The sequence below is a fragment of the Leishmania infantum genome, chromosome 21 (genome assembly GCF_000002875.2).
Source record: "Leishmania infantum JPCM5 genome chromosome 21".
Classification (NCBI taxonomy): Eukaryota; Euglenozoa; class Kinetoplastea; order Trypanosomatida; family Trypanosomatidae; genus Leishmania; species Leishmania infantum.
Genome location: NC_009405.2, coordinates 342103 through 369457, shown reverse-complemented (window position 1 = coordinate 369457; position 27355 = coordinate 342103). Strand labels below are relative to the sequence as shown.

Here is a 27355-nt window from a genome sequence, read left to right as displayed (position 1 = left end):
AAGCGAATGCGCGCCCACGTGGCGGAGTGGCGCGTGGGCGAAAAGCGACGCGGGGGAGGGAGGTGCTCCCATGGGCAGCGGGCGCGGCTCCAGAAGGAGGGGATGGCTGAGCTGGAGAAAAGATCGGCTGAGGTCGTCACTGGCCAATCCGTGCATCGAAGACGCGCACAGCGCACACGCATATGGGCATCGCTGCAACTTGAGTGGCAGCGTTGTCTCGCAGCGGCCGGCTTACGGGGCGCCACACCCATTCCCCTCCCAGCAGCCCATTCACCACCCGAATCCCTGCTTCACACCTCATTCTCTTCTGTGTGCGCCTCCGCTGGCGATTGGCATGTTCGTGTGCGCCGCGCCATGGCCAGGACCGGCTCGAAAAAGTGCAGCTTCTCCGCCAGCGCGAGGCCGTACCAGCGCTGCGGGCACGGACCAGGGAAGAGCGTGTGACCAAAGCGAGCAATCGTTATGCGTGTCCGTGCTGGCCCCCGCCAACTCGAGTCAGCCACGCCATCTCGGCCCCCGTCCCGCGCCGCCAGATGCTGGAAGGTGACACGGAAGTGAAAAGCGACGACGCGCGCCGGTCGCACCCGTGCGAGGCTGGGCAGCCCGGGGTAGTGCGTCGTGAGCACCGAGTGCACGCGGCGGTCGCTCAGGAGGAGCGCCGTGGCCCAAGCAAGACTGAAGCCTTGTGCGGTGGTAGTGCTGCGGCCGAGCTCGTCGATGAGGGCGACACTCTCAGCCGTCGCGGCGTGGGTCAGCTCGCTCAGCTCCATAAGCTCGCGTCGGAAAGAAGAGTGCGTGATGCTGGGGAGCTCATCACACAGCATGTGGGCAAGGAGGCGGTCGGCAAGGAACAGCTGCGCGTGCTGTGCAGGCACAAAGCAGCCCGCCTGCGCAAGGGTGAAGTACTGCCCGAGAATTCGGAGCAGAGTCGTCTTGCCGCACGCGTTGGGGCCGGTGACGACACAAACGTCGCCGCCGCCACTGCCCCACGACATCGTCAGGCCACCGCTGGAGCCGCTGGCTGGCCTGGCCTTGCCCCCGACTTCCGCGCCCGTCCACCGTGCCGACAGCCCTGCACGCGCCACCGCGCGGCTTGGTGGCTGCCACTGGGCCGCGGAGGGGTGCAGCGCGCTGTCAAGAAAGAGACGCACTTCAGAGGCGTGGCGCGTCTCTGTCTCCGTCGTCGCCGCCGCCGATGTCATGGTATGCGCCGTAAGAGTCGACAGTGGCGGCGTGCATGACGGTGTCGCTCCATCGCTGGACGTCGCGGACGTGCCCGCGGATGCCGCTGTTCCACCTCCCTGGCCCCCTAAATCGGCAGCGGCGCTTGCGGCGTCAGTGTACTCGTCCACCCTGTCCCACGAAGCCCCGGCGCCGCCTGCGACTGAGGTGGCTCTCCGCCCCGAAGAAGCCACTGCCTCGCCATCCCCAGGTAGCTCTGTCATCAACGTGCGCACGCGTGGCGCCGTCGTCGACCCCGTCGGTAGCTCGACCAGCACCGGTCGGGTGCACTGATGTGTCAGCGAGTAGAGCGCAAAGCATAGCAGGGTGTCAAGCAGCGCCACCGACTCTACCGTAGCCTGCAGAGAGCCGAGGAACTCATGCTGGATGGCGCGGACGAGGGGCTGCACACTGTGCAGCTGCAACTGCAGGATCGCGGCGACGCACTCCTGCGCCCGGGCGCAGCGGTAGTCGAGGTCCTCTGTGCTGCACCGCACTCTGCGGCGACGCAGCTGACGAGGTGCTGTGTGGTTCGCGCCGAACGTGAAAGGGGAGAAAGGATCAATGACGGACGACTCGAATCCGGCGCCGTCCGCATCGCTCGTATGCCGTGACAGTTCCGTCGGAGGGGACGACGAGGCGGTGCAGAAGGGGTCGCCAGCAGAAGTGGGCGGGTGCCACGGAGAACTACGCAGAGTCCGCCCCTGGCCCTGCTGCTGCTCCTGTTGCCGCCGCAGCTGCTGCTCACGCAGGGCGGAAAGATACAAAGCAAAATGCGAGCCGCCTGCGTAGCGCCACGTGAAGGGACCGGCCTGCGCCTTTGCCTCCTCTGCAACGGCGTAGGAGAGGCAGTACAGCTTCACCGGGTCCGGCTCCAGGCGCAGCGAGAAGATCCGGTACGTCGCGCGCAGCTCCGCTGCGTAGGAGGTGATGTCGGAGATGCGGAGGCTCAGCCTCGTGCGAAGTGCATCCAGCTCGCCGCTATGCGGAGCCTGCACAAGGAAACACATGCGGAGGAGCCGCAAAAAGACTCCTGTGACGCGCTGCGGCCGCTCCTGCGGGTGCTGATGCGAGGCCAGCGCGTCTCCGTCGTCGCTGCGCAGTCGTCGTCGCGGCCGTTGTGGCTGCTGCTGCTGCGCCACCACCGACACGCTTGGCGGGATGTGTGTGCTACCTGTGTCGGCACTATGCAGCGCTCCGTAGTGCGCGGCGCTCCTCTCATGGTGCCCGACGACAGACGGCAGCACAGAGCGCTCGAGGTAGGTGCCCATGAGGGTCTCCAGCTCGGGGAAGCGGCACTGCCCAAGCGCGGTGGCGATGCTGTGCAGTACCGAAGGGTGCGCTGCGGTGCTGCGCAGATCGTGTGACGGCGCTGCCGCGTCTGAGCCGCCACCCGGCAGTGGTGATGGCGTCGATGGCGGTACGCCTTCTCCATTCACTGGTGCCTGCACTCTCGGCAGCGGCCCCAGGTAGGCCTTGAGCTGTACGCGCAGCTGCTCCAGGTGGGGCAGAGCGCTCCAGAGCAGCTGCAGCGACTCCAGGTACGACTGCTGCTGTGCACTGCTTCTCTCGCGTTGTGGTTGATGCGTCAGCGTCGCCGTCAAGCGCTCCAGGTCAAGCGCGGCGGTGTGTCTCAGAAGTACGCGTAGCATGTGAAGTCGCCTCGGCTCGCAGAGAAGCCATTCGACAGCGTCGTGGCGGCCTTGAACAGCAACGCGGTCACGCAGCGGTTGGAGAAGAGTGCGGCGGAGGTAGCGCTGGCCCATGACCGTGCAGGCGCGTGGGATGGCGTCCACAAGCGCGACCGTCTGCAGCGGTGGCGGTTCGGCAAGGTCGTGGCCGAGAAACATCGGCCTCCGCGCCGCTCCATATCGCTGAGCGCGCACCCGCTGCTGCCGGTCAGCCCTCTCACTGTCGTTCGCTGCGTTGCGCATGAGCTCCATCGACGCCGCCGCCGCCGCTGACACGCATGCGGTGTCCGGGATAATCTGCAGCACACGTGCCGTGGTGCGGGAGACCTCCATGTAATGCTCCAGAGCCTCTGCCCGCACGCGCACGGAGCCTGGCAGCAGATGCATATCGTTTACGTGCTCCATGTACAAGACAACCGCGTTGGCGGCCGCCACGCACAGGTAGCGGTCTGTGTCCTCAATGCACAGTGACGCCTCGGCCGACGACTTCAGCTGCGACAGTCGTTGCACCCCCTCCTCCGCATTGTAGAAGCAGCGCTGCACACTTGTGAAGGTCATGTGGGCGCCGTGCTGCCGCAGCACCGTTTGCACCAGCTCACTATCGACGGCGGTCGATGGGACAAGCACCTCGACTGGGTTGCGTGTGTGCAGCAGCGATGCTGTCTTGAAGAAGGTGGCCGTGTCCCCGTACTGGAAGAGAGACACGGTCAGTGACGGCAACTCGCAGAGCGCGACGCCGACCTCCTTGGCGTTGTTGAAGATGAGCGCCGCAACACAGCACGGTTCGGCTTGGGCCGCCGCCGCAGAGGCGGCCGGGGTAACCATCTTCGACGCTCCTGTCGCACTGGGAAAGGTCGCAGTACTAGAGATGGCGGACGTGGCAGCAGCAGCGCGCCTTCCGGCACGGAGGGCTGCCGAGCCGCTGGCGCAAGGCGAGCTAGCGAAGCCGCCGGTGACGGAGGGGGAGTGGAAAAAGAGGGCGGCGGCCGAAGCGGCTGATCGATGCCCCGCTGAGTTGAGGTGGCGGGCACCGTCCGAAATGGAGCTGTACTCGTGCGTCTGCTGCTGCTGCTCGTGGTCAGAGTGCTCGTGCAGCGGGGAGGGAGGATGTGGTGGCGGCGGAGCAAGCAGCTGCCCGTCCGTGTAGCGCCCATCGACGTCATGCGGCGTGTGAGCGGCAAGCTTCATGCCGACAGCTGCTTGCCGGCGCCCTTCACGGCTCGCGTACGCTGCGTGGTGAAGCCGGGAGCCGTCCTGGGCCGCCGCTTTCGCCGCTTCTCCGCGCTCCACAGGGGAGACCGACTGAGCCACTGGCCACAGCGTCGCTCCTCGGCAGTCGCTCATGGGGTTGCCGTGCGTCGATGGCGGCGGACGGCGCAGAGGTCGACGAGCTCCTGGCATACCAGAGTCGTGCGGCACGGCAGCGCCACCTTCCCAGGCCGCCTCCTCCGCGTCAGCCGCCATCTCCGCGGAGTGGGCTTTATGCATCGCATATGGTGCGGCGGCGGCGCCTGCTCCAAACACTCCTCCAGCTGCTCCGGGGCCCATAGTACCGCTGACTCGTAGCTGCGACTGCAGCAGCTGATGCGGGCCGCACGTGCCGTGACGCCACGGAGCGGTTGCTCGCGAAGGTCCCGCTAACTCGTAGTTGTTCTCATCGGTCGGCGCATTCTCGGCATGTGGCCATCCACCACCGTCTCCGCTATACGCTGAGGTGTACGGATGCGACTCGTAATATGTCCGCTCCGCTGCCGGTGTAGGCAGCAGCGGAAAGTAGCGCACGGGCTGCGACGCCACGGTGTAGTGCGACGACGCGGGAAAGAAACCGCTGGTCGTGGGAGTAGCGAAGAGTGCATGTACAGGCGGCGGCACTGCTCTGTGGTACGCGTGCCCCGAAAACGGCCCGCTAACCCTGCCGTCTGCAAGCGTGTGCGGTGGGGCTGTAACAACGGGAGCAGTGGTAGCGGCAGCGAAGACGCGACTGTGTCTTCGTGACGCCGCCTCTGGCGGCAGCGCTGGTGCGCGCGGCGGCCCGTACAACTCGTTCCACGCAGTGGGCGAGGTAAACATCTGCACATGTCTCTCTGCCTCTTATTCGCCGCCCTTCGCCCCAGTCTCTCCTTGCGTGCCCCCCCTCTCGAGGGACGAGAGGGTGAGCGTGTACGGCAGCAGATAGAAGAGGGAATGTGGGCGAGAAGGCTCCAGTCGCGCGCATCTGTGCGTGCGCACGCCTGGGGCTATCGTCTTCGTCGGTCTAAGGCGGAAGCATGCAACTCTGTGGATGCGTGCCTCCTCGATGGAGGCTTCGTGCGTATGCTCTCGCGGGAGAGACAGAGAAAGACGGGGGAGGGAGAGGGGGAGGGGAGGTGACGTGAGGTGACCACGCGGTGCACACATGTGAATACTAATTTGAGAATGAGAAGGCGGGCAGACCGGCGGAGGGCGAGCAGCGATGCGCACGTAGGCCCATGCACTCGTGAAGAGCCCACAGATAGGGGGAGCGTGAGGAAAGGGCACGGCTCGAGGCTGGCTGGCGGTGTACCCTCCTACATGTACCTCGGTGAGTACGCGCGCCGAGTTGCGCACAAACAGCAGCTGGGTGGCCTACCCATCCACACGACACGGAGTGGGGGGAGAGGAGGCCGCGGTGGTTAATGATGTGCTGATGTTCTCTCTATGTCCCGTTGTTTGGGCAATGGGAAAGCGTCCCCTTCGAGATCCGCCGAGTCGAAGGAGGGAATATGAAGGCTAGCGAAGGAGGAAGGGGGGCCGCGAATGGCAGCGCCCTTGACCGACGTGGTTGCTAAGGAAGGGGGAGAGTGGGGGCGGCGGATGCACACACGTCAACGCGCACAGATGTGAAAACGCAGACAAAAAAAAAGTATGCAGACATGAGTGTCACCCTCCCCCCTCCTTCCTCGTCGTCGTGGTGGTCGTCTCACCGGAGCTGCGGCGAACGGCCATGCGGAGGAGAGAAGGGCCGGGTGAAGCACAGACGTGCACAGCGGTGGCAGCGCTCAAGAGGTGCATACGCGCACACATACAGGAATTGACCGGGAAGGGGGAGTTCGCCGCGTGAAGAGGACCGAAACCGTTTCCGATGAGCTTCGCGCGTCCCTCGACCCCGCGCACGCCCATCACATTTATCGTCCCACTTCCCTCCCATCTTCCGTTTCCTCGAATGCATGCGCGCTAGCACTTTCATTGGTTCTTCTTCGACTGCGGCGCCGCGGTGACGGCGGCGGTGGCACGCATCTCCTCCACCCACGCATCCCTCGCCTTGATGAGCGGCGAAAGCTGAGTAAAGCCGCCGACACACGTGCAGAACATGTAGCGCAGCATCACTGCAAAGGATGCGTTGCAGGACCAGCAGATGCGGAAGCACACGCCGAGCTCGAACAAGTGTATCAGCCAAGCGAGGACGCACACCGCCTGAATACCGGAGAGACTACGGAAGAGGAAGAGGCCTGCTTGAAGCAGTGCCCCCATCACGCTCTCTTCGAAAAACAAAAACGCGTTGAAGGGGATCGGCTCCGTCGGCACCTGGCCGGCGGCCATGGCTCTGCGCAGCGCGTAGCGCTCCATAGCAATAGCACGCACGTATTCGGGCAGCACCAAGTTCTTGCCCGTCGCATCCACTTCGACTCTGAAGGCGAGGTTGTTGAGAAGCACAAACGCAATGACTACCGGGAGATAAAGGCGCAGAGGGTGGCGATAAGGTAGGCGGTCGCTCCTCGACAAAGACTGGACAGCTTCAGCGGCGGCAGCCGCTGGTGTGCCACCGTTCGTGGCCCTCTTCGGCTCAGAGGGCATCTCAAGCGTGCGTGTGCGTGTGTGTCGTTGGAAGGCAGATGCTTACAGAAGTGTAGACAGATGGCGGCGGGTGTGGACGTGCCAAAACATAAAACGTGCGCTCGTGGTGGCTGGTTGTATATATGCATATGCCGAACATGATCGGCCGTGCTTGAACGGGACGATATCGCCGGCAATGAGGCTGACGATAATGTGTTGTCGGCCAAGATAGCAGAGGTGGTGGTGGTAATGCAGAAAGTACGGCATTTTTGGCTGGGGGAAGGAGGAGAGGAGGGCGGCAGCGGCGGGCGTGTCGTGGGGACGCCGCAAGTGAGCTGAAGCATGAGAGAAGCTCAGGTTGCTCAACTCCTCTTGTCTGCGTATCTGTCCCTGTTCACGTGTGCACTGCAGCCCCGCGCCCGGGGTAGCGAGATGTACGTCATCGTCGGTGCATGTGTGTAAGCATGGGCATATGGAATGAAGTGCCGGCGAGCGCAGGAAGAGGTACTCACCCAAAGCCATCCGTCAGGCACCTATGCGCGCGCACATGTGTGTGTCTGTGTGTGCGTGTGTGTGTAAGAGAAACGCTCCGAAGCACTGCCGCCGTCTCAAGGCAGCTGGGCAGTTCGCATCGCAATGGACAGGCGAGAAGAACACCAAACGCCCTCCCCACTCCGCTCTCTCCTCGCCCACCTCCTCCACCGGAGCTGCGCATGCGCTCCACACCCTCATCGCCAGGGACGGCGCTTGCAAGAGTGAGAGAGTGAAAGGAGCGCGCAGGAAGAGGGCCACGAGCGAGAAGACGGAGAGCAAGGTGATAGCGCCGCGAACAGAATCGCCACCACCACCGCCAAACCCTTCATCGAGAGCGACGGCGACATCTTTTACACCTCGCCCTTTGTGTCGTTCTCCCCGGACTACAGCGTGGCCATCGCGGGAGCTGCAGCATCCACAGCACCGCTACTAGCTTGATACTCCGTCGTCACAAGAGCACGCAGCCATCGCAGCGTGTTGGGGACACCGCCCTGCGCGTCCACAATGACGCACAGCACCGTCGCGGCTATGAAGCCGCCGGCTCGCAGCACGGTGGCGTCAAAGTCGCGCTTGCGCTCATCCTGGCTGTTGGCGGTGTTGTACACGATGCGCAGCTGATCCCCAACGTTGTAGACGAGATTGGCAGTGCTCTTCGTCCTTTCCCAAACACGGGTGACGGTGTTCACGCACCATCGCGTCAGTCCGCTCATACTGCAATTGTGTTCACTTCTCAACCTAAAAAAGGGAAAGATAGAGAGAGCCACTCTTCTCGCGTTGCTACGGGACAGACGATGCGCAACAGCGCGCGCACGTCGAAGGGACGAGGATGTGGCGATGGCAGTGCCATGAGAGGTGCGCGTAAGCGAGTGTAGGTTGGGCATCAAGACGAACAAGAAAGAGAGAGAAGAGCAGACGCAGTGAAGCGCGAGCAGGCACGGCAAGAAGGCGCTACGAGAGAGAGAGAGGCGAGTGGGGGGAGAGAGCGAAGGCGGGGGGGAGGGAAGGGCTGGCGGCACAACCTCATCACCGCATACACACACACGCATGCACGAGCACACGAAGCGCATGCTGCCGCGCCGTCTTTGCCATTGCTCTCATCTCGCTGAAAAGTTTCTATATCCCACCCACCCCCACCTCACGGCTGCGGCAGGAGGTCACTTCATGCTCCTGTCTCGCCTGCCTGCCCCCTCCCACCCCCCCCCCTCAGCGCCACCACACCCGCCCGCTGTTCATGCATTCTCCTGTGGGCCGTTGTTCTCGCCGTCCTTGTCGCTGAGCGATGATCAAGGCGAGAGCCGCGTCGGCAGCCAAAACACACCAGATGATGATAATAATAGCAAATAAGCGCACGCGTGCATGTGCATGAGAAGCAGCCGTGGGGAAGGCGCCCGTGTGTGGAGAGCAGGAGAGGGCTCGCGCAACAGAGCGCGTGATCATCCACAGCACCCACGCACCCACGCGCGTACGCCCAGGAACGCCCAGGCAGTAGCAGAGCGAGGCAGCGAGCAGGCGTATATATGTGGGTGAGCCTCGGTTGTTCGCTTCGATGCGCAACCGCCCGCTCGCGCCTAGAGAAGCTGTGGACACCCATTACGGTGGTTAAGCCGACATCTTGAGCCGCCGCCGCGGGCGATACAGCGTCATCATGATCCAGCTGCCCGCCAGCAGCAGCGCCGACATGCCGACGAGCACGCCAACGTTCGACCACCGCCGTGAAGGACTAAAGCCGAGAAACTCAGCGTACTCGGTGCCGGTGTAGCAAGTGTTGGTATAGACAGCGGCGCGCGCGCCAAACATGCCCCGCATGAACAATGTAGAGGCGCGAGCATGTCGGCATGCGCCGGCGTACTCGGCAGTCGGAGCAGCTATGCACCCTTGGTGCGCCGCCGACGACGACGGTGGGATCACCGACACACGTGGCCAGGTGCCGTTCGCTTCAGCTGTGTCATTGTCGTGGCAGCCGAAAGACTTGCCGATGAACTGGGTCAGGATACATGACTCGTAGGCGAGGCGCACCACTGACATGAACGAAATGGCCTGCACCGTTTCCGGCAGCGTCTGCAGGTTCAGCACGAGGCCGGCCAAGATGATGTTGAGTGTGTAGAAGGTGAAGATGACGAAGCGCCCAACGTGGTCGGAAGGTAGCCAGGCGCACAGGAACCAAACACCGAAGTGGCTGCAGAAAGATGTCACGGCCAGGATGACGGAGAGCTCGAAGACGCCGCGGTACTCGTGCCACGGCTCCCCAAAGTTCGACAGCACGAAGACAGCAAGGGCCACGAAGGAGGCGAGGCCGAAGCGCCACAGCGCGGCCGTGATGGCGCAAAAGACGAGGTAGGTGCAGGCGCCGTAGTAGCCTCTGAAAGAGTAGTGCTGGAAGGCCGCGTACTCGCGCCTTAGCGTGTCCAGCGAGAGCACCGCCTGCAGCACCACGCAGCTGACGAGAAAGAAAATGATGCCGACACGGTTCTGCATGCCGTCCTGGCCGGCCTGACGACCGTAGAGCGCGGCGAGCGCCGCCGCCAGCGTCAGCCCGCACACCAGCGAAAAGACATCCCAAAGGAGGTTGTGCCGCAGCTCGAGAAAGCCGAAGTGGAACAGGTGCAGCAGCTGCACTATGCTAGACGGCGGCTGATGGAATGCCTCTGGCATATCGACGAGACCCATCGCGCAGGCCTCCATGTACGCCGTCACCTTGGCGCGCGTGCGCTGCTGCCGATGTGCGTACAGCTGGCTCAGCGGCGTGACTGAGAGTCCGTCCGCGTTCGTGCCGGTGTATGGGGAGAACGATGCTGAAGCTGCGACCGAGGATGGGCGCGACGCCTGCCCATCTGAGAAACTCTCAACGTTGATGATGGGGCGAAACTCCGACTCTGAGGTCGCTGCTGCGCCGCCTTCGCCGCTTTCAGAGCCGTCGCCACCGGCCGCGGGAGTCGTCATGCTCGCGGCGAGACGGTATAGACCGTGCACAGTCTGCTCACCAAGACGCTGCTGCTGAATGGAGGCGTCGACGGCGTCGTAGGAGTCAACCAGCGCTGCCATGAGGAGGTTGCGACGCGGCGTGGACGTTGCGGCGGCGGCGGTGCCAGTGGTGAGAGTGCCTGTCTCATCGGTTAGCTCCCCGTCGCCGCTCGCGCTCGCTGCCATGTTCTCCCGCATGACGCCCTTGGGAAGCTTCACTGCCAGCATGTCCTGCACCGAGCCGGCAAAGACGCAGCGGTTTCGCTCCAGTAGCACGACATCGTGCACGTGCTGCAGCAGTGCCCAACGCGGCTGCACCATGGACAGCACGACGATGCGCTGAGCCTCGGCACAGCTCGCCGGATCGGCAAAGGTCGCGGCGGCGGTCGTGGCGGGGGTAAGCAACATGTCCGCCGGCGTCGATGGGCTTGCCTGCGCGCCGGAGTGCAGCCTGCTGTGACGCGGAGTGTATAGCAACACATCAGCCGCATGAGGGTTTGCGGCAAGATTGGCAGCGGTACACGCGGATACCCCACACTCACCAGCAGCGGTAGCAGCGGCGGCACACATGGCCTCACGCATGACGCGGCGGGCCTCGGCATCCGCTGCAGACGGTGCCGCCAGCTTCGACAAGATCGTCAAGTACTGCTGCGACTCGTGCGTGGCCAGTCCCTCGAGCGGTTCATCAAGAAGGAGTACAGAGGGATTGAGCAGCAGCTCCTTTCCCAGGGCGACACGGCGTCGCACGTAGAGAGAACAATTCTTGATCTTGGATGCCTCATGGGGTCCGAGCAACAGCTGCTGCAGCACCTCGTCCACCGAATACGCCTGCGCCGAGTTGGCGACGCGCAACGCACTGGCATACTGTAGGTTCTCGCGCACAGTGAGCTCCGCAAAGAGGCCGCCCGACGCCCTGGTGATGCGGCTGCCGCTCTCTTCCTCTTTATCGGCGACTTCGCCGACGTCCTCCAGGAAGCTCACCTGCGCCTGATACGTCGATGCGGAGACGGGGATGCCATTCAGCACCGTGTTGCCAGCCGTGCTCTCCACCCGACCTGCCATCACAGCGAGCAGGGCGAAGGCACTGTGCGTGCCACAGCAGTTCACGACCGCCGTGACGCGGCCACCACGGAAGAGGCAGGACACGTCGTCAATGACGTCACGCGCATTGAGCTGCACGCTGACGCTGTCGCAGCACAGCGTCAAGTAAGTCGTGCTCACCCCTCTCAGCGGGTTCTCCAAATCACCGGTAGAGTGGCCTGCGTTGCACCGGCGTCTGTGGCGCGTGCGCAATCGACCCGAGTGGGGGCCCGTGGCGCTGACAATGTGGAGGGCACCATTAATGCCGTCATCCGCGTGCTCGGCCACGGTGCTCGCCACCGAGTCACGCTGGCGATGATGATGCGGCGCCGCTTCGGAGACACCGTCACCGTTGCTGCTGCTGCTGCTGCCGCAACTCACGATGACCGTGGAAAGCGGCTGATATGTGCTCATGCCTCCCTTTTCTCTCTATTCGTTCACTCTTCCAATGGCGTCTGTGTGCAGATCGCGACCTGCGGAGGTGACGGCGAATCGCCACCGACACACGTCACACGCAAGAGTGTGTGAGAGAGTGAGAGAGCACTGCTGCTGCTGCTGCCTCCCGGCTTGCTCTCTCCCTCTCTGCAAGTGTAGTGATAATGGTGTAGATGTACGTATGCAGTGGTGATGTCGCTCGAGGAGGAAAGGCAATGCGGTGGGGAGGGGGATGCACTGTCCACACGGTGCGCACGGGTGTGTAGGTATGTGTGCCCGCGCACGAGGCGGGACCCCTGACGAAGTGGGGAAAAGGAGAGAAGGCGGGACGACCGAGAGGGCAACGTGTGATCGTGCAAGCAGGCGTCGAGGGCAAAGTTCGAGGCAGAGACAGAAAGAGAGAGAGGATGACCAAGTCGTTCACTAAAGGGTGTCTGTGAGTACAAGAGAGTGTGGAGAATGCAAACGGAGGTTTGGCCAGCAGCCACAACTCTGAGGAGGTATTGGGGGTGGGAGCTCCGCAGCATGGCAGCCGGTATTCAAGAGCCCCATCACTTGTAAGGTGCAGCGCAAAGGGCTGTCCCTCTCTCTCTACACCTCCCAGCTGCGGACACGCACGTGCAGGCGCGGGTGCGGGCACTGATGAGTGCGTGTGCGTGTATGTGCATGCTCTTTGCGTGAAATGATGCGGTGATCAAGTTACCCTCCATCCCCACCGTCCCTAGCGCTCGGCCACCTCTTCCTTCAGTGCTTCATCTCCCCCTAAACCTCCCATGAACGGCGGAGCCCTTTGACCGAATCATCCACGATGTGGTGCATGCGTGTGTGCTTGTGTCTGTGGATGTGTGGCGAGGCTAAAGTGGAAGTCCGGAAAGGAGGGAGCGGTGGGCGAGAGGATGGGCGAGAGGGCTATCCTTCATTTTCCTTCAACGAAGGAGTACGATGAGAAAAGCAGGTGCATACGGTATATACATGGCACCGCACAAGAATCACCGCGCACCGACCCCTTCGAGTCGCTCACCCCATCTTCGTCTCCATCATCTTTCGGTGGACGCGGAGGCACACAAAGACGAGCCCACAAAGCCCTTCCGCCCGCTGCTCCGCCCCTTAAACGAGTGGAGGGGGGAGGCACCTAAGCACGCACACACACACACACGCACACACACACACACGCACACACGTGCACACACTCCTTCGACGCCGACGTGCGCATCGGCGTGCGTCGGCAGTTGCCGCTTAGGCTTAAAACGCCGCCGCAAACGGCAACTTCAGCGCACCTTTTATGTCTTTTGCCTTGCGGCGGTGTCTGCCGATTCGAAACGTGCGGCTTGGCATCAGTGCCCTCCTCCCTCTTTACCTCCCCCCACGGGAGGACACGGCGACTGAGCCTTCGATGCACTCGCGCCTCGAGCTCTCCACCCCGCCCTACAACAGCCCCTCCTTCTGCAGCACCTTCATGTGACTCGTGAACACCTTCTCCAGCGCGTTACTGGGGGTGGTGGAAGCCATCATAACCGCCAGGGCAGAGCGCAGAGCATCGTGCAGTGAGCCCTGCTCCTTGTACTGCCGGAAGTTCTCGGTGGACGTCGCTGTCTCCAGCGCCTTGCACAGCGACGCAACAACGGTTGGTGTCATGTCCGTCGCAGTGTAGGTGCCGCTCAGGCAGTGGCCCGGGATGCGACCGAGGGCCCCGGCAGCCTGGGTGCGCACCTTGAAGATGTGGTCGCGCACCACGGCAGTGCAGAGCGCCTCGACAGCTTCCACGGCGTACTTTGGCTCCGCTTCGAATACCTCCTCGCGGGAAAGCCCCATGCCAAGAGCGCACGCCGCGTTCCAGCGGTGCTTCGCCTCGCGTGGCACGGCATAGCGCAGAGAAGCCGCACCGGAGCCGCCACTTTCGCCTACGCTGTCGCCTTCTTGGTGGGTATTGTGGCCGCCACGCGTGTTGTTGGCGCGCAGGCATTCCAACAGCACGCGCAGAAAGCCCTCTGCAACGCCCTCCTCGAACTCCTCCACCTCGCTAATCAGCTCCTCAAAGGTGAGCACCTGGAGAAGGTGGTTCATCATGCGGATGCCATGTCCCTGCACGCCGCTCTCAGCGTCAATCACAGCCGCGTGCATGGCGGTGCTGCAGAGCGTCGCGATGTAGTCTGGCGAGTTGCGCACGACTGCGCACGATCCCTCCGGCAGCCGCCCGGTCACATTGGAGAGCGCGAAGGCAGCCTTGGTGCGCACTACCGGGTTTGGATCCGTCGTAAGCGAGTGCACGGCACTGTCGATGGCGACGCAGGCAAAGTCGTCCATCGAGGTGTATTGCCAGAGCCACACGCCCAAAGTAGTCAGGGCCTCCCCGCGCACGCGCGGCTGCGCGTCCGCTGCTGAGGACTGCACGTACGCCACAAATTCCTCGCACAAGCTGCGGTCCGCCACAGTGGACATGTATTCGTTGCCGATCTGTGCAATGCACCGAAGCGTCATGGTACGCACGTCCGCGCCGCAGCGGCGCAGCCGCATAGCGGGGCGCAGCAACTCCTCGTGGATGCGCTGCTTGTGCTCCACAGAGGCTCGGTCGACCTGCCCCTCCGGCCGCTGCGCTGGGTCACTGGCGTTGTCGTCGAACGCCTTCCACACGTAGCCCATATAGTGCAACCACGTGCGCAGGCACTCCGCGAAAGCGTCGAGTGAGGCTGTTGGCGCTCGGCTACGCTGCGGCGACGGTGGCGCGGCGCCAGCATCCGGATCGGCGCCTTCTCCCTCCCCGTAAATTGGCGGAGGTACGCTCCGCTCCTCGGCGTTGTTGTCACCGCCCCCGGCAGCAGATTGCATGGGGCGTGACAGCGTAGCGGACGCGGACGGCGCGGGAGAGAGCTGCCCCTGCGAAGTAAGGTCGTCCTCACGCTCCACGACAGCTGAGACGCTCGCCATCGGAGCCGCCTCCGCGGCTTCCTCAGCGGCTTCCCACGCCGTGAGCGCCGACGCAACCTTCACGGAGGCGGTCATTAACGCCTCAAACTCGTTGTTCACCAGACGCGGATACAGCCGAGAGAGGGGCACCATGCAGCGCCACACCTCGACTCGGGTGTCGGCGTGACTCAGCATCGCCTGCAGGAAGCTCGCGGCAACAGCAGCACGGTCGCCTCCGGTGGCTAGGGTTTCATCGCCCTCACTGCGACCCTGCAGCCCAGTCTGCGCCTCGGCCGTCTCGGGCAGCTGCGCCGCCGCCACGCGCATCGCGTCGTTCTTCAAGATGTTGGACACGAGCACAGTTGCGGGCACGAACGCGCCGACCTCGTCGTGGGCCAGGAAGAAGTGCATCACGGGGAGCTGCAGCGTCCGCAGGGCGACCTCGCGTGAGCGAGGGCAACGGTGGTACGGGGTGACCGACACAACCGTCGCGTATGTGTTGAGAAGCGGCACGGCAGCAGCCGACAGCGGGGTCGTTGCCACAGTGCCGTCACCGGCGTTCTGTGGCTGCTGTTGCTGAGACTGCACCAGCCCCCAGCACAGGCTCTCGTGAAGTGAAGTCAGGATCATGCCACACTGGGCAGCAAGGGAGAGGAAGGCCGCTTGGCGGCCCGTCGGCGGCTCCTCGGCGTACTGCAACGTAGAGCGAAGCTTGTGCAGAAGCGCTGTCAGAGCCGCTGCCGCACCGCATCGAAGCGAGGTGTTGCACGGGTCCCCGCGAAGGAGAGGCTGCAGAAGAGGGTGGCGCAGCGGTGCGCCGGCCAAGCTGCGCACGTCCACCTGCGGGAACAGCACAGGGAGGAAGACGGTGGCGTTGAACGGGGAGTCTGTAAAGCGCACGAGGACGGCGGCCAGAGTCCACAGCGCCATCGTCTGCAGCTCCATCGCTGTGGCGGCGTCGTTGTCAGTGGCGTCCTCAGCAGGCGGTGGTGCTAGGCCACCTCTTGTATCCGAAGCGACGACGACGGCGCTGCTGTTGCCAATGTGGCTCGCCGTGTCTGCGACCTGAGAGCGCGACAACGGCGACAAGGTCGACGATAATGAAGGCATCGGTTGGCTGCGCGGCCCCTGCAGGAGCACAACGGCATCCACAGCAAGACGGAAGAGTCGTTCTGCCAACTGGTCATCCGACATGGTGATGGTCGGTGCTCCGGCGGCCGGCGGCGCGGAAGACATGCGGCCGTCCAGCCAGTCCTGCGCAGCCAAAGGGTCCGCACTGCCGCTGCCGCTGCGTCCAACGGAGCCTGGCCGCCCACCAGCAACCGAGACGCTTCCCGACCGTCCGCCACGGCTGCCACGAAGGCCAAACGGGCTGCTACTGCTGCTGCCGCCCAGAGCCTGATTGGCGACCCCTCCAGCTCCAGTGGCGGTGGCACCGGGAAGGGGTGCCGGAGTCGCCATACCGCTCGTCCCGCGTGAGCGGCCACCCGTCGCCAGCTGCGCATCCTCGGCTGTGGAGAGGCAGTACCATAGAATCAAGTCCATCAGCTGCAGGATGCGCTGCGCCGAAGGACGGGTCGGTGGCGGCACTGTGGTACCGCCACCGCCGGCGGGCTGTGGGATCAACTTTAGCGGCGGCCCTGCATCCGCAGTGCCGCACACAGCTGCCGTTGGGAGCATGACACCACCTTGGTTGCCCTGCCCAGCGGGTGGGCCGTACGAGGACTTGGGTATTGGGGCGAAAGGTGGCGGTGGCGGACGGCGTCGTTCGCCCTCGTTGCTCACGCGCCACTGGGCCAACATACCGCTCAGCTGCGTCGCGCACTCTAGCACAAGTGGCAAGGACGGGACGGACATCGCCGCAGAGGCGAGGGCGTTGACATCCGGATGTCTGTGAGCCAAGCTGTTGGTGCTCGAGGGCGTGGCAGCGTTTGCCTCTGCAAACGGCGGTGGTGCCGGGCTCTTGCCCGTCGGCTGGTAGGGCGGCATCGCGGACCCGTACGACGGAGGCGGCAGAGGGGATAGCGACGACGCGGCGGCGCCGGACCAGCCGAGTGCGCTGGCGTACGACGGTAATGGGCCACAAACGGCACCGGCCGCAGCACCATGGTCGTCGTCCATATGGACGGCGCGCGCCACAGCAGCGATGCGACTGACCGCAGATGGCCGCAGGAGCTCCTTGAGAAACTGCAGATTATGAGTTGGATGGTATGAGAAGCCGATGCCGCCGCCACCCCTCGCAGCAGCGGCGGCACCGGAAGGCGTAGACGGCTTGGACCCCCCGGCAGCAGTACAACCGGACTTGTTGTCCGACTTGCCATCTCGACCGCGGTGGCGCGGCGATGTCTTGGGGGTGCTCATGACCAGGCCTACTATCGATTACGAGGAAAAGCGAAACAGTGAAGGACAACCACCAACACCACTCCCAACGGAGACGTCGAAGTGGCAGAAGCGGGCGATGCGGTAGCTGTGTGGTGGCGGTGGACAGCGTAGGACCAAGAGAAGGGTGGGGGGGGGGACAAAGAGGCGGTGAGGATGCTCCGGCGAGCGACACAACACGCGCAAGCGCGAGAAGCGTGAGAGCGCGCGCCGCCCTCCGCTCGAGCGTTGGTGTTCAAACGATGAAAGGGGGAGGAGGTGGCACGTTGGCGAGAGCGGCGAGCAAAGAGAGCCGCTTCACACCCGTTGCGTGCCCCCACCCCCACTCTTGGGAAGGCCACGCGCAACAGCAGTCGGGCAAATGCCAGAGCAAAGACAGAGGGAGAGAACGATGCAGACGGCGAGTAACAGTGGCAGGGAAGCCGAGGCAAGCGCCGCGTGCCCGTCGATAGGAGAGAGGGGCTTCTGCGCAGCCCCGAGTAGACCCCATCCCCGCGTTGCCCATCAAGCGGCGCCGCCCCTCCTCTCCCGGCCAACAAAAATAGCGGCACACTATCGGTGGGCACCACAGACGCACCGTCTCTCCGGGCCAGCACAACCACCAACACGGCCACTGCCACGGCTCACCTCTTCCCTCTCCTATGCCGGGCAACGCCCATCATCACCGCCCGTGTACGCGCACAGCCAAGAGGAGTACCGGGCAATCAAGACAGATCCGAATGAGAACACACACCGGAACACGCACCGACACGCCTAGAGCGCGATTCAGCTCCCTTTTGCCTCCTTTCCATGTGCTCATCGTCCCCATGCAGCATGCGCGGTGAGCCTACAAGCCGTGCACAGCGCGCAGGCACACTCGTGCCACTACTGCTGCTGCTGCTGCTCCTCTCGCAAAACGGCACCACCGCCTCCTACAGCGACGCAAGAGGGAGGGAGGGAGGGCTGTGGAAAGGCGGGTGTGTGTGTGTGTGTGTGTGTGTGTGTGGAGGGAGAGGAAGAGGAAGATGCCCTTTCTCTACCCGCCTCTTCCGCGGAACCATCACGCCTCCGTGAGAAGGGGTCAACAAGATAGTGTCCGATAGTGGGCTGGGAGTTCGCGTGGTAGCGCAGCTGTCCAGCTATTCTCCATACACATATAGGTAAGCGGCCACGCCGACGCGCTCTTGCTTTTCCCTCTCAATCCAGTCGCGCCGCCCCGAGACCGCCCTTCCTGCGCAGCTTCATCGGCCCGCTAGGCGCACTCGCAGTGACGGAATCGGTGCCACCGCTTACACTGACAGGCGCGGCTCCACCGGTGCCGCCGACTAGACTACTGATGCCGGGTCGGATTGACACCCTGCTAGCGGTCGGCACTGTCAGGACAGGCTGCGACGGCGGCGAGGATGCGAGCCCCGTGAGAGATGATGTAGACCCGTGAGCACCGCCGGCAGCATTCACTGGAGAGGCAGCGTAAGATGCAGCAGTAGGCGCTGACTTCGTGCCGGCAAAGAAGGGCGCCGTGGGCGCGCTCGGCGGTGGCGCGGCAGACTTGGCAAATTGCGAGCTCTCACGGAAAGCGTGGGGCCTGCTCTCGCCGTCGTCCTCACTCGCCGCAGCAGCTTCATCGTCGTCGCTCCAGCCACTGCCGCCGCCCCCCACTGAGGAAGCCGCATCAGCCACCGGTGTCGGCAGCACAGTGGCTACCGGGGTCGGGCGCAGCGGGCTAGAAGCACTTGACGACACGGGCGCCGAGACAGCATCGACGTGCTGCGGAGCAGCACCGGCAGTAGACAATGCAGAAGATATGGTGAAACCATCCGGCAGGCCCCATCCTCTTGATGCAGTGCCAGCCGGAACAGTGGCAGGCACAGGAGTGCTTGTCGACGAGGCATCCGTGCTTCCGTTGGCAGTGACGGGGCCGCCAGAGGGAACAGTCACCTGCTGCGCGGAGAGCTGCTTATGATGCGCCTCCAACTTCGCCATGGACGCATTCAGGAGCGACAACGCAGCCGTGCGACTCTCCGCGGACGTCGGGTCGACAGTCAGTGGCGATATGGCTGGAAGCACCGACTCGGCGAGCTGCTTGGCTGACAAGCACTCGAGAGACCCGTGCAGCGACCGCAGCGCCGCCACGCGTGACGGTTCGAAGGCGTCGCGGAGCATCGGGCGGCAGTACACCAGCATCACCATCGCCCGCTGCGACGGGGGTGTAATGTGCTCGGAGATGAGGTTGAGTGCTATGGTGGCGTTGGCGCGCAGCGCTCCGTCGACGTCGCGCTGCAGCTGCGCGAGGGCCTTCGGCACCTGGTCGCCAAGGATGCTCTCCGACATGTGAGGAGCGAGGTGCACCAATGCGCGCGCACTGTACTCCCGCACTCTGGGCGCCGAGTATGCGAACCCCTTGGCGTAGAGCGGCCAGATAGCGTTGTTCAGCGCCGTGGAGGACAGCTTCGCGCCGTAGGTCTCGACGCCCAGGAGCAGCTTGTAGCGCAGCAGCACATCGGCCGACTGGTAAAGCTGCACAAGCACCGGCGTTACATATGTATCAAAGTCCTCGCCCGCTGCGGTGCGCTCCGAGATCTTCAGCACAGGGTCGGCCAACGGCCCAATCGACACCCCTATCGCTCCCGAGCTGCCACTGGCCTTTGCAGCAGTGCGGACAAGCTCGCCGAGCCGCGGTAGAACGAAGCAGAGGCACGCCCGCAGTGGAAACTTTTCCACCGTCTCAGCCAGCGACTCGGCCAGCCGCATCTGCTGCGACAGATCCATCAGTAGCAACCCGGACAGCGCCTTCATGTACTGCACAAACGTGCTCTTCTTTACAAACTCGCAGTTCTCTAAGAAGGCCGCAATGGACTTGCGCATGCGCGGGTTTGGCGTTGTGAGGTGGATGCAGCCCTGGTGCAGAGACTTCGGCAGGCTCTGACGGCACACGTTTCGCAGCTCCGCCGCGCTAAGGTTGTGAGCCACTGAATTCAGCCTGCCGTTGATCGCCTCCTCGGCCGTCACCCCCACCGTTTCGTACAGTAAGCAGCCTACGCCCCATGCGTCCACGGCCACCACAGGATCCCCACTACCGACGTCACCGCAGCTGCTGCTACCCAGCTCCGGCGGGCAGCGATACCCGACGACCATTCCAGCGCGTCGCGCGCATTCGAAGAGGCAGCCGGGGGTACCCCTCGCCACTTCGTCCATTGCGGATATGAACTCCAGCCCGAATAGCCGCCAGAACCCCGACACAGCGGAGATAAAGATCGACCCGCAGTGTACGTTGCCATGCACCAGCCTGTTCGATTGAAGTGCCGCGAGTGCGCCACCCACTGTTTCCAGGCCGTACGCGACGGAGGCGGCGTACTCCTCCTCCATCTCTCCACAGTAGTGCCGTCGCAACTCTAAACTCTCCAAAACGTCTTTCAGCGCCACGCACGGCTCCGTGGCTATGTAGATCGTTTCGCCGTGCTCCACCGCGCCGTGGCACTTGAGAAACCCTGGGATCATAAGGCTCTTTGCGCGGCGCATGGTGTTTCGGGCCAGCTGCTTGATCAGCTCGCGGTCACCGCTGCTGCCTGCCGTGGTCGCCGCAGAAACAGAGCAGGTAAAGATGGACACCCTCGTCTGCGCATCGTCGCTCTGTGTGCCGGGTCGCAGGGTCCAGCACATCCGTGGCGAGGTGTACACGGTGCGGCCAGGGTCATTGGCGGCAGGGGTGAAGGGGAAGCCCGGGATGCTGTCGGACAGGCCAAGGGCCTTGAGGAAGAAGGCCATGCCGCCTCGCAACGTAGAAGAAAAATGCTTCGGTGGACGAGCACAGCGGATGTGTGCGTGTGTGTGTGTGTGTGTGTGTGTCGCCTCCTCCTCCTCCTTGTTCCTGCAGAGACACACCCTCGCACGCCTCTTCCTCGTCTGTGTTCCCCTGTGTCTCTCACCGGGGAACTGCAGAGCGGAAGCGCGACGCCCTTCTTCGCTGCTCGATAACACCAAGCTATGGAACGATGCAGACGTCACCGTAGTTGCATGTAAGCGAGTAAGCGTGTGAGTGCACGGCTGGGTAGCGATGGAAGGCAGGATGTCACCGCAGGTGAGGCACATGCAGTCAAGAGGGAAGCGTGCATGAAGACAAAACAAGTGAAAGCATGCGCGAGGCAGTACGTGAGAGCACAAAAAAGGAGATGAGCATCGGATGCATGGAAAGTTCAGCCGCCGTGTTGGGTGGGGTGGGGATGGGAGAAAAGCGAAGGCGGAGGCGGAGAGAGAGAGAGACAACACATGAGTGGTAGGGAGGAAGATGCCGGCGGTAAGCGACAGTTCCCCTGCTCCGCCAGCACCACCTCCGTGCCTCGGAGGTGTGCGAGAAAGGGATGCACGGAAAGCGTGTGTGGCGCACGGCGAAGCTCCCACAGCCTCACCGACTCGCACACAAGTACGCATACGTCCACAGGCGCAGACAGAGCGATGAACAACTCCTTGAAGATGGTGCAGACACCAACGGTGTTTGCGTGCGCGTGCGTGGCAGTACACGTGTGCCGCTTTCATAAAGCTTCCCAGCACGCACGTTGAACGACTCATTTTGTTGTTGGTTCCGCTGCTGTTTCGCTGTGCGTGTGAAGCATGGCCAACCTCTACGCACGTGAAAAGGAATGTTGGCGAGTGGTAAGAGCGAACGCGCGAGGGAAGAAGCTATCAATGGACACACACACAGCAAGTTAGAGAGAGCGAGTGGGAGGAAGGGAACAGATAGAAACCGCGTGTGTGCCCGGCGCGTTGGACACACGCCATCCAGCGTCGCGTTCTACAGACGGCGGCTGATGGAAGGCAGACGGGGCAGGAGGGGGTGCCAGCTGTCGCGCGAGAGAGGTGCGAGACGGCGCAGGCGGCGCACAACGGCGATGAGAGGAGAACTGTGTGGGAGCCGAGCAAAGGAAAGAAAAGGAAAGGGAGGTGGTGGTGGTGCTGGTGGTTGCAAGCAGCACGGCAAGGCAAACACGCAGATGCGCAGGGCGAGGAGAAGGAGGCGGGGTGCAGCACGGATACGTCTGCGCATAGACGCCCCTTAAAGACGAAGAAATGGAGAACGGCGGAGGCCGGCGATGGTGAGCTCTGCGCCGCCTATGCCGCCTTAAGACGGGAGTGGGGAAGAGGATCAGCGAAATACACAGATATAAACAAGCACGCACACGGATGTGGTACACCCACCCCACCCCACCCCTCCTCTACCTCATCGCATCATTCTCGCCTGTGTTGTGGGCACGGGTCTGGTGCGCACCCGTCAGCAACGCAGACGCGAGGGTGGGAGGGCACACAGAGAGGAGGGAGAGGGAGAGGGTCGAGGAGGGCCTCAGCTAGCACAGATGCACACGCACACCGGTAGATACGAGCACAGACTTACACAATAAAGAGGCGGAGGAGAAAGACAGGGTAAGAACAGAGAGAGATGAACTGAAGGAGTACCAAGATACACAACGCACCCAAGCATACACGTGGCTACTACACGCAGGAGAGGTGCATGCTACACCGACAGACACGGACAGACATACGGTGGAAGACAGGTGTGGAAGTTAGCCCCCTCCCCTCCTACACAAAAGAGTAAGGAGAAAGAAGCCAATGTGAAAACAAAAAAAAAACGAAAAAGGGAAGCACAAACGACAGCAGCAGCAGCAACAGCCCGTCATGCACGCGCACCCCTTGCAGCGGCAAAGGCAAGACAGAGGTCGTCGAAAAGGGGAAGGGTGGAGGAGCGACGAAGAAGTCATGAAGCGGAAAAGAGAGAGTCACGCGTGCGTGTGCAACTGGACACCACTGCATCCGCAGCAATGGGCGCAATAAAAGACGGCGACGGTGCGGCCCTGTTATTTTCCCCTTAGAAAGATGAGGTGCAATGCGCCCTTGCACACACCCCAACGTCCTCAGGCACACCTCAGAGACGGAGAGGTTGCACCAGGTGATGAAGAGGAGCTGTGTCGTAGCAGAAGCGGTGATTGCGCGGAACGGATCGATCTACCACATAGAGGTCAGTTACCCGGTGCTCCGCTCGTTATTGTGCCGCGCAGGAGTGGGGCGAGCTCGGCTGCAGAGGAGTGTGGATGACCAACGTGTCCGGGTACGGTGGAGCAGGATGCAGAACTGTACTCGCCGTCGCTATTCATCTGCCGTACTGGCCCCCTTTGGCGAGATTGGGGTCGAGCCGCCATACGGCGCGTTGCGGCTGAGCGGCGGAAACGGAGAGAGGAGCCTGGGCCCGATCCGAGTCGTAGATGTAGGGCTTCTCGACCCTTCACTACCGAAGAAGTACTGACGTGCCGTCGTGATCGTCGCTGTCAAGGCGTGCGGGGAGCTGCAGAGCATCGGGAACGCGTGCTGCGACGGTGTGCCGGAAAGAGACAAGTTCGTTGACCGCCTTGGTGCAGAGCTGGACTCCATTGTGAGGGACAACAAGGATGCATCGAGGCCCCCTGTTGGCTGCCGCACGGGTGATGACGACGATGGATGAGGTCTGCTCGTCGTGGCAGAGGTGATATCGTTGGTGAAGGGCGTTATCGGCTGCATCGGGAGCTGTCGCTGAGGGCACCGAGGGAGGTGGCTGCTGCCTCGGTCACCGCTGAGACGGAACAACGACGGACACCCCGTCGCTAGCACTGAGCGCGGTGGTGTCGGTGATGCCAGCGGCAGTGGTGAACCTGCTGCTGCTGCATCTTTTTGTGCCTTCATCAGGCACGGCGCACCTGCACCGACGTCACAGCTGCGGCTGCTACTGCTGCCGCTGTGAATGGGCTGCTTCGCCGGTGAAGTGGCGTCGGCGCTGTCGTCGTCTTCAACCATGGCACAGCCAAGGTGCTGAAACGCGGCACGAGCGATGCCGCTGGTCATGGTGACAGAAATAGGAGCAGGTCCTTCACAGCTGCTCCGTAGAGCTTCTCTCGCAGCGTCGCTGCGCAGTGGTGGTTGCGAGAACCTCTCATGAGTTCCGCTGTCCTTTTCTGCATGCGACTCGGCGGACGAGGACGGGGATCCTCCTGCCTCGAAGGCCATGGCCAGGCTGCACGTGGCCACGCCTGGAGAGCACTTCAGCGGATGCTGAAAAAGACGCGGCCTCGAAGGTGTGTGGGCCGGGCTCGGTGACCGCAGCCGCGCCGTGCCCGCAGCGGCGGCGGAGTCGACGGCACAACGCTCCTGGTCATGAGGGGAGCGAAGCTCCGCAGGGTGTAGCGGGGGATGCGGTGTTGGATGGGTGGTCACGGCCGCGCCGTCTTCGCCGACCTGCTCAGTGCCGGCGAAGGAAGTGCAGGAGTTCTCCACGGCGCCCTCACACTTGTCACTAGCGTCGCTACCGCCGCTACTGGGAGCGGTCACGAAGGACGTTTGCGGCGGTGTGGTAGCCTTCGATGGCTGCGCATCGATGGCCCCGGCACCGTGGTTGCTGTCACAAGATACCTCAGCAATTCTCGCCGTGAATATCGCCGCTGCTGCGTTGGCGGCCGGAAAACCAGTAGGGTGTGAGGACTCATTGAGCTCTTCGCCGCCCCACCGCGAGAGTACAAGAATGGCGGTGGACGAGGACTTACGTTGCCACAGGGTCGTCACCTCTGCTGCGGCGTTCACCAGCAACTCCGCATTGTTGCTGGGAAAGACGGGATCGAGAGGAGCGGTGTGCAGTTGCTCGCCGGGTGTGTCAGGCAGCCGCAGCGCCATTCTCGAGTTTGCCAGCTCAACTGAGTTCGTCGGCGGCGACGGCGCCAACAGCAGTGGTGCTATAGACGGCGTCACCTCGGGGGTCGACGACAGCGAGAGGCTCTCGAGAAGCGGTGGTGGTGGCACCTTCATACTCATCAGACATGGCTTGTCTATCAGGGGTGCCTCTGGTGTCGTTTGGCGGCATTGAGCGAGAGCAGCGCTCACTCTTTCTGTCTTCGCGCTGGCCACGTGACACTGCTCACGAATCGAGCCAACAGCCTCAGTGAGGAGGTGGGCTGTTGTGCGCGCCAACTTCTCTGGCTCGAGCAGGGTGAAGGACACGTCGCTGGTGTTCGCGAGCGACGGCGGCGTTGTCTTCGTAGCAGTGCCAACGGCGGCTACAGTTGAGCTGTCGATCTCATCCGTCACCGAGGGAATAGCTGAGTGCTTGCAGTCCGGCGGCACTAGCAAGACCACGCTGGGGATTGAAAGTCCAAGCGCCAGTGAGGGCGGAGTGCGCGGCCGCACGGCAGGGATGTCGCTGTCGAGGAGCGTCGTCGATGACGAATTCGTAGAGCACGCAGAGTCAGCGGAGGACGCAGTGTCGCTGAAGTCATCAACCGCAAAGTCCCTGAGGCACTCGCTCTGCGTAGACGAAGGGGGCCGCCGTGGCGAGGGCGTGGGTGGGCTGCCGGCGAGGACGCAGGGCTGCTGTAGTCCAATGGCCCGCAACGCAGAGTCCGTCATCTGCCCTGATGAGGCCCACGTGGACGACAGCGGCAGCTCTAGCAAGGGGGCCGGCAGCGCGAAGTGCGGCACGTCATCAGATCGCCGTACCGCCACATTGGTGCGCTGGCGGCACTGATCAAAGCGGGTCGACGGCGCGAAGGTCACGATGGGACTTCCGCAAGACCGCAGCGGCGAGGTGCTCGGCCAGCGCGATGGTCGGGTGCCGGCGATGAGTGGCGAGGCGTTCGGGGTGGGCCGCGAAGTAAAGAGACGCGCGGCAGGCGTCGGCAACGGTGTTGGCTCCTGCGTCGGCGGCGAGAATGCAAGCGTCGAGTTTTCCGTCGCTTCCGATGGAGAGCAAGAAAAGTCGTGGCAGCTTGTATGGACCGCATCCGAGATGACCGCGGCAGATGCGTCCTCCACCACCGGCGGAGGCAGTGGCTGCGCCTCATCGCAGTTGCCGTCGCGCATGCCTGCCGCAGAGTACATAAAGCTTGCTAGAGACCACTTGGTTCTCCCTAGCCGTGCGTTCGACGCGCTGCGTTCCCTCCTCGCTCCCTGGTTGGCCGGCGCAGCTGCTGCCTGTGCGCACACACACGCACGCACGCACCGACGAGGGTGGATGGATGCTGTGCAGAGGGACAGGTGAAGAACAAGAGGGAGGAAGTAAAGACCGCAGGGCAGTCGGGAGGCAAGGCCAAGCCGTCACACGGTGGGCCAAGAGGCAGATGGGCGAGAAGCAGGCACGGCAGACAACGGGGCGCAAAACAGAACGAAAAACACAAGGGCGTGACTGTGTGCGTGTGTGGCACTGCGAGTGGCAACGGGGGAGGGGGCACTGGAGACAGAATCAGAAACCCTTCACGAATCTGAAGCAAAAGGAGTAAGAGGAATGCGGGAGAGAAGAGCGGGTACTGCAGTTATTATGTTACTCCGTGTGGGTGGGTGGGTGTGTGTGTGTGTGTGGAGGGGGGAGGGGGGCTGTGCTCCCGTTGCCGTTGGTGAGGGGAGATGGAGGGAGCTGAGTGCGTCCTCTCGTTCCTTCACAGAGGATAGTGATGATGATGATCAACGGGAGCTTGTGGAAAAGGGAAGATGGAGAAAGCGCGTCGGCAGTACTCCTTGGACCGATATGAACGAACACAAAGCAATGACAAAGAAAAAGAAGCTTCAGGTAATGGTGATGATGGTGATGACCGCGCGGTGGTCATCGGTGCCGATGAGGAGGCAATGCAGGAGGCGAGGTTAGGTTACCTTCGCTGGAGACACAGAAAAAAAAAATGGAGACGAGCACAGACACAAACACGGCGGCGGACAGGCAAACACGCAAAACCCCCACCCCTCACGACAAAACAAAAGAAGAAGCAACAGAAGGACCGTCACTCCGGTAGAGTGGGGAGGGAAAATGAGGATATGGGATAAGGGCTGAGAAGAGACCAACGAAGAAGGGGCACGAAGAGAGGGCGGAGGCTGGCGAGAAAGCGACGGAGCGGCAACCGAAGGCCGAGAGGCTCGAAAGTAAACAGATATAAAAGGGAAGAAGGGGGAACCCCCCCCCAACAGATCACTGGTGCTTATCCGCGACAAGAGCGAAAATCGGTTCCGTTACATGCGAACACGCGTCCGCACGCCGTTATGCTGCCGAAACCGAAGCACGAAACAACACGAAGGCGTCACACCGAATGGGAAGAAGAGGGCGAATGGGAAAAGACACGCACTCGGCACAGACGAAGCGCGAGGTTAGAGGACAAGAAAGGAGGCGAACGGCGTCGTGTTGCTCTCTCTGAGCCCTGAGACGCCTGCGTGAAAGGCGAGAGAGGAGGAGTACCACACAAGGTGGGGCGTGTTCAGGATGCAGGTTTGGAAAATGGCAAGGGTCACGGCGACAAGGATGGCAGCCACCGCGGCGAGGGCTGACTGAAGCGAGAGCCGCGAGCAACCACCAAGCCAGAACAGAGGGTTAAAAGGGTCGTCAGATAAAG

General features: G+C 62.9%; 7 protein-coding genes across 7 annotated transcripts; all 7 read right to left on the bottom strand.

The window, feature by feature from the left end:
• Positions 1–290: 290 nt before the first annotated feature.
• Positions 291–4982, bottom strand: LINJ_21_1100 (putative mis-match repair protein; the record flags this gene model as incomplete). Its single annotated transcript, XM_003392407.1, has 1 exon — positions 291–4982. One exon carries the CDS (start codon positions 4980–4982, stop codon positions 291–293), a length of 4692 nt encoding a protein of 1563 aa, XP_003392455.1.
• Positions 4983–6113: 1131 nt separating this feature from the next.
• On the bottom strand, positions 6114–6725 carry LINJ_21_1090 (conserved hypothetical protein; the record flags this gene model as incomplete). The annotated part of the gene is made up of 1 exon (XM_003392406.1): positions 6114–6725. One exon carries the CDS (start codon positions 6723–6725, stop codon positions 6114–6116), a length of 612 nt encoding a protein of 203 aa, XP_003392454.1.
• An 896-nt stretch (positions 6726–7621) lies between these two features.
• Positions 7622–7948, bottom strand: LINJ_21_1080 (conserved hypothetical protein; the record flags this gene model as incomplete). The annotated part of the gene is made up of 1 exon (XM_003392405.1): positions 7622–7948. One exon carries the CDS (start codon positions 7946–7948, stop codon positions 7622–7624), a length of 327 nt encoding a protein of 108 aa, XP_003392453.1.
• An 889-nt stretch (positions 7949–8837) lies between these two features.
• On the bottom strand, positions 8838–11693 carry LINJ_21_1070 (conserved hypothetical protein; the record flags this gene model as incomplete). Its single annotated transcript, XM_003392404.1, has 1 exon — positions 8838–11693. The coding sequence occupies one exon, from the start codon at positions 11691–11693 to the stop codon at positions 8838–8840; it is 2856 nt and encodes a 951-aa protein (XP_003392452.1).
• A 1446-nt stretch (positions 11694–13139) lies between these two features.
• LINJ_21_1060 (conserved hypothetical protein) lies at positions 13140–16979 on the bottom strand (the record flags this gene model as incomplete). Its single annotated transcript, XM_003392403.1, has 1 exon — positions 13140–16979. The coding sequence occupies one exon, from the start codon at positions 16977–16979 to the stop codon at positions 13140–13142; it is 3840 nt and encodes a 1279-aa protein (XP_003392451.1).
• A 1194-nt stretch (positions 16980–18173) lies between these two features.
• Positions 18174–20741, bottom strand: LINJ_21_1050 (conserved hypothetical protein; the record flags this gene model as incomplete). Its single annotated transcript, XM_003392402.1, has 1 exon — positions 18174–20741. The coding sequence occupies one exon, from the start codon at positions 20739–20741 to the stop codon at positions 18174–18176; it is 2568 nt and encodes an 855-aa protein (XP_003392450.1).
• A 2370-nt stretch (positions 20742–23111) lies between these two features.
• Positions 23112–25862, bottom strand: LINJ_21_1040 (hypothetical protein; the record flags this gene model as incomplete). The annotated part of the gene is made up of 1 exon (XM_003392401.1): positions 23112–25862. One exon carries the CDS (start codon positions 25860–25862, stop codon positions 23112–23114), a length of 2751 nt encoding a protein of 916 aa, XP_003392449.1.
• Positions 25863–27355: the final 1493 nt, after the last annotated feature.